This window comes from Cebus imitator, unplaced genomic scaffold, assembly GCF_001604975.1.
Source record: "Cebus imitator isolate Cc_AM_T3 unplaced genomic scaffold, Cebus_imitator-1.0 Scaffold426, whole genome shotgun sequence".
Classification (NCBI taxonomy): domain Eukaryota; kingdom Metazoa; phylum Chordata; class Mammalia; order Primates; family Cebidae; genus Cebus; species Cebus imitator.
This window is the reverse complement of record NW_016107741.1, coordinates 1,335,165-1,340,966: the sequence shown is the minus strand read 5'-3', so window position 1 is coordinate 1,340,966 and position 5,802 is coordinate 1,335,165. Positions and strand designations below refer to the sequence as shown.

The window sequence follows — 5,802 nt, the reverse complement described above, 5'->3', positions numbered from 1 at the left end:
AAAAAACAATTAGTCTGTCCATTCAGTCCTAAAAACCACTGAATTGTGCACTTTAAATGGGTGAATGGTATGGGAGGTAGATTATGTCTCAATAAAGGTATTAAAAAAGAAAAAAACCCAACAACTTCAAGGGACCTTACTGTATCCACTCCTGGCAGAAGGCAGTGCCCCAACAGTCCCACTCCCAATAAGAAACTCCAGGACGGACAGATGGAAAAGGTGAAAAGCACATGTGAGAGCTGGGAGGGAGAGTTCAGGGGGCTGCCCTCGTCCAGACCAGCACTCAATTCCTGCCAGAATCCTAACTTCCAGGCAGTGGTACCTAAGGACCACCCAGCACATTCTACAGAGGCATGGCTGAGAAAAGCAAGTGCAACTCAGAGAGAGCCATGCCACCTGGCACACTAGCTTCCTCCCCAGAGAAAATATGCTCCCCCCCGACAGACTTCACAAGCCTTCTGCCCACAGGCCATCCACGCTCCTTTCCCAGGAGAGCATGAGCCAGAGCCTACCCACTGACTGGCTCTTACCGCTCAGACACGGCCTCGGTTTGCTCCTCCTTGCGCTCCATCTCCAGGACCTCCTCCTCCGTGTACTCCAGCTTGGCCCGTTCCTCTGCCAGCTCCCTCTCCACCGCCTGCAGCTGTGCCGTGGTTCTGGCCAGCAGCACCGTCACTGCGTCCTGCAGGAGTAGGGGCACATGAGAACAGCCCAGGCCAGCAGACCCCGTGCACACGGCAGGCATCCATACTGCACAGGTAAGAGGCCACTCTGCTGTCCTTCTGTGAGAAGAAACCCCACCGCGTTTGTGGCACAGACATTCACGTGGCCTTTTCCTGTAGCTCTGAGGGCTCATATGTAAAAGTAGCCAGTGTACCACCCGTGACCATGAACACATTTGCATTAACAAAAAACATTCTCCTGCAATAGCCATATGGAAACTCGACTTCTTTACCCCATGACACTGACTTTACATCATGATTTCCACAAGACAAAGCCAGTCACAGGGTTATGAAAGCAGCGGCAATCAGCTCCTTAGAGCAGGGCCAAGTACCGTCTTGCCGGAGATGGAGACGATGCGTGCGGGCTCCCGGGCGGAGCTCTCTCCCACACATCCAGGCTCCTGGGTCCTCGGTGGCTCGGAGCTGGTGAACACCTGGACGGAGTGCCAGCGCAGCTGCATCTCAGTCAAACTGTCATAGTCAGCCAGGTTAATCTGAGCAATGCCCTGCAGGAGTGTTAAAGAAAATGCCAGAACATGCACTGAATGCTTTTGTCATAATGACTAGAGTCCTTTAAAATATCCAGTTCAGGAGGTAAGGTGGCTCATGCCTGTAATACCAGCACTTTGGGAGGCTGAGATGGGAGGACTGCTTGAGCCTAGGAGTTTGACACCAGCCTGGGCAACAGAGCTCTGCCTCTACAAAAAGAAATTAAAAATTAGCCGGGCATGATGATGTACAGCTGTGGTCCCAGCAACTCAGGAGGCTGTGATAAGCCAAAATCACACCACTGCATTCCAGCCTGGGCAACAGAGTGAGACCCTGCCTCAAAAAAATTGAGTTCACCCTTCAGTCTTTTTTTTTTTTTTTTTTGTGAGACAAAGTCTCACTCTGTTGTCCAGGATGGAGTGCAGTGGCACGATTTCAGCTCACTGCAACCTCGACCTCCTGAGTTCAAGAGATTCTCACGCCTCAGCCTCCTAAGTAACTGGGATTATAGATGTACACCACCACGTGTGGCTAATTTTTGTATTTTTAGTAGAGACAGGGTTTGGCCAGGCTGGTCTCAAACTCCTGACCTCAGGTGATCCACCTGCCTTGGCCTCCCAAAGTGCTAGGATTACAGGCGTGAGCCACAACACCCAGCCTACCCTTCAATCTTAACCAAAAAACACATAAAAGATTTCATTCCTATGTAAAGCACTGCAGCACAATGACAGCAGCTGCAGAGCAGCCTAATAGGTGGCTCCATGATCACCTGTTCCACCCAATCAGAAAGTGCTGGAAAGGAACAGACAGGGCAAAGACTGGGCATCTTGGAGTGCTGGCCCAGACTCACAGCTCTACTGCCCCACTGAGCCAGATTCTGTCAGAAATCTCTGCAATTGGAAGAGACTGTTGAACTCTACACTCCTTAATTGTGCCCCTGAGGGGACAGGACCAAGGGAGAACACTCCAGCCACGGAAGGAATCCACCCTGGCTTCAAAACTGGGATGCACCCCGATGGCCGGGATACTGAGGACAAACTGTGGATTCCCCTAAGGCCTTGCCCCAGAGTTGCCAGGTAAAATGCAGGGCACCCAGGCGAATCTGCACTTCAAATAAACAACACAGGGTTTCCCTTCAAGTCTTAAACACTGTATGGGGCACACTCACGCTTTAAAGAGCACGTATCATTTATGTGAAATTCGAATGTAGCTGACTGTCTTGTATTTTTATTTGTGAAATCTGTCAACCCTATTTTGCTCCCTGGACTGAAGATTAGGCTGCCATGGAGGCATCTTATGGGTTTGCGAGTACTAGTTGAAAGAACACATTTAAAGTACAAGACGCTTGATGAGATCACTGTTTGGATTATCCCCGTTTGTATTTCCAGCCAGAGACCCCTTAACATGTCCGCAGCTTGTAAACAAGCCACCACAGGAGAAAGGAAGGCTGGCAGAGGGGAAGGGAGGGAAGGAACAAGAGACGGAGGCAGGAGAGAGAGAGGGAGGCCAGAAAGCAAAGATACACAAAAACGAAGAAATTATGACAAGAGTAAAAGATAAAAAAGGGAAAGAAAGACATACACAATAAAGGCTGACTGACTGAAACCCAGAGGAAGGAAGGAGGCCGGGGACGGGTGGAGCGCTGGGCGCCATACCAGCAGTTCTTCCTGCAGCTGCTGGGTCACTGAACACACGTATAGCTGAAGCGACTTCAATGTCAATGTGCTGGAATGCACGGGGATCCTGAACACTTCATTAAACACCAGCGGCACCTGGAATTCCATAGCCTTGGAGCAGTAAGTGCTGGGCGTGCCTGAGTCCAGTGGGGGCAAGTAGACGCGGATGTGGCTGCAACCAGAATGGGGAATGGAAGAGCACGTGCAGGTGGCGCTCACCAGAGCAGGCCCAACCTACACAATGCGTGCAGGCCCTCCCCCGGCCCATGCAGCCCACTTTGGGCGCCTGTGGCTAGAGTTGCAGAGTCCTTTGCAAAAAGTTCCTTTCTCAGCTAAGCAGAGACCGATGTGCCCCAGGATGGGGGAAGTCACCCACAAGGAGGAGGACTTCCAAGCCTGGGCTGAAGACAGTGGACACTTCCACGCCCTGCTGCTCCCCCATCGTTTTCAGAATCACCCCTCAGCTCTCTCTGCATGGCTCCCCCACCACCTTCTCAGCCCATCACCCATTGGACAACCCTGTGTTTCCCTCCCTCTCTGCCCCTAGTCCAGCACATGGGAATGGCTGAGCACTCTGTGAGTGCTGCAGAGGTCATCAGGGTAGCCAAACCCCAACTGCTCACACTCAGGGGTAACTGAGGCATTTAGAAGACTGACCAAACGGGGCCCACCCTGTGACTTGAACGGACCATTACAGGCGTGGTCACCTGCTTGGGTAAGTGGGACCCTCCATCGGGCCCGCATCTGGGGCCACAGAGCTCAGAGAGGCCACAGTCCCATGACTGGGCCAAAGTCACCAGGTGCTCCCAATGCCTATTTCCTTCTCCCTGTTCAGCCGAGTCCCTGGTCCCAGCCAGAGGTCCCCCAAGATCACAGAGGAGAGCACGACAGCATCAGCAACTCCCATCCCGAGGAACAGGAAGATGCGTTCAGCGCAGTCCTGCACGCCATAGGCAGGTGCTTCCTCTGCACTGACATGGCACAAACTAGCCTGGCACCGGCACCTGCACCAGCCTCAAACTATTCACTAGACTCTCTTTAAGACTTTACACCTCAGACAGACACTCCCTGGTGCTTTCCTGGAAACTCGGGCTCCCAAACTGTCTTTTCCTCCCCAGCCGTGTGGCTGTCTGTTCAGCACCCTGGAGCCTGGCTTACACTTTGCAGTCTTCCTTCACCGCCAGCCCCGCAGGATTCTTCAGCTGCAGCACGTGCACCAGGAGACACTCGCTGCTGCTGTCGCACCTAGAAAACCAGACGCAAGTCACGGACGGCAGGTGCCCATGGGAAAACCATCCTTTCAACTCAACTGCAGCAGCAGCCATCCGCCAACTGGGATTCTGCTCCCGACCCATCCCCAGGGGACATCTGCAATGTCACAACTGTGGGGAGGAGGTGGCACCTAGTGGGTGAAGCCCAGGTACAGCACAGTCCCCATAACAAAGAATGACCAAATGCCCACTGTGATGGGTGGAGGCGCCCTGGACTTCAGTGACAAGCGTGAGCAAAGGAAACAGCTGAGACCCCAACACCCTGTCTCCCTCGGGGGGGGGGGGGGCTCACAGTCTGCCTTTACTGACACTGTAATCAGAAACCAAAAATTGCTGTGCTGCCAACCAGCTGGTTACCTTCTTGGGGGTGAGAGAGGGAGCCCGCTACCTGTGCTGCAATGAGCAGAATGAACTCCCGGCAGACACAGGCACAACTGTCCCGGAGAGCTGCACTCTGCTGGGGCCCCCAGCTCCAGGAAGTGGTGGCTCCCAGTTGTGAACCTCCATACTGGAAGATGGCAGTGGAGCCACTTTGCCTGTCACTCTTTCCTGCCACCTCTGTCCCCTCACCTGAGACCTCAGGTCACAAGGGTCCCTCCAGCCCTGTGTGTGCAGGTGGGAGCTACGGGGTGGGCCCCGTCTCCAGCCCAGCCTGAAGGGCAACAGGGTAGGGTCTGTACTCACAGGAGTCCCACGTGGATCTGGGGGTCTCCATTACTGGCCGTGTCTGCGTAGGCAGGCTCCTCAGCATCTTCGTTCCTGATCACAGGGGGAAATGCAACCAACTTCATTCCAGAGGCAACCAATCGCTGCAAAATCTGCAGAAGCTCCCTCATGCTAAGAGAGGACTTTATTAGGTTGTGATGTAAGTGAATGAGTTCATAACGTGTCTGAAAGAACAGGGCAGGCACCCAAAATCCATGAGGCATCTCACTGGGTACCCACCTACAAACTGCTGGGGCTTTTTTTGTTTTGTTTTGTTTTTGAGATGGAGTCTGGCTCTGTTGCCCAGGCAGGAGTACAGTGGTGAAATCTCGGCTCACTGTAGACTCCACCTCTGGGGTTCAAGTGATTCTCCTGCCTCAGCCTCCCAAGTAGCTGGAATTACACCATGCCCTGCTGATTTTTGCATATTTAGTAGAAACAGGGTTTCACCATGTTGGCCAGGCTGGTCTCGAACTCCTGACCTCAGGTGATCCACCCGCCTTGGCCTCCCAAATTGCTGGTATTACAGGCGTGAGCCACCGCACTCAGCCTATTTTTTTATGTTGTTCTTGTTTTAGGAAAATAATTTTGTGGCTGGGCACAATGGCTCACACCTATAATCCCAGCACTTTGGAAGGCTAAGACGGGTGGATCACTTGAAGCCAGGACTTAAACACTAGCCCATTCAACATGGTGAAACCCTGCCTCTATTAAAAATACAAACAAAATTAGCCAGGTATGGCAGAGCACATCTATAATCCCAACAGTCTGGGAGACAGAGGCGGGCTGATCACTTGAGCCCACAAGTTCAAGACGAGCCTGGGCAACATGATGAAACCCCATCTCTACTAAAAATATAAAAATTAGCCAGGCAGGCCGGGCGCGGTGGCTCAAGCCTGTAATCCCAGCACTTTGGGAGGCCGAGGCGGGTGGATCACG

The 5,802-nt window shown here is 52.9% G+C and overlaps 1 protein-coding gene across 2 annotated transcripts in view; it reads right to left on the bottom strand.

Moving 5' to 3' along the window:
• The window catches only part of WWC3 (WWC family member 3), a 130,646-nt gene that overhangs the window by 12,726 nt on the left and 112,118 nt on the right, over nt 1–5,802 (bottom strand). The window contains exons 13-17 of one of the 2 annotated variants that reach the window (XM_017509917.2): nt 4,843–4,917; nt 4,046–4,132; nt 2,867–3,059; nt 1,055–1,228; nt 531–682 (exon numbers count right to left, since the gene is read on the bottom strand). In XM_017509917.2, coding sequence (XP_017365406.1) covers nt 531–682; nt 1,055–1,228; nt 2,867–3,059; nt 4,046–4,132; nt 4,843–4,917 — 681 coding nt within the window. The remainder of the gene's footprint in view (nt 1–530; nt 683–1,054; nt 1,229–2,866; nt 3,060–4,045; nt 4,133–4,842; nt 4,918–5,802) is intronic. The other variant, XM_017509919.2, reaches the window with a different exon arrangement.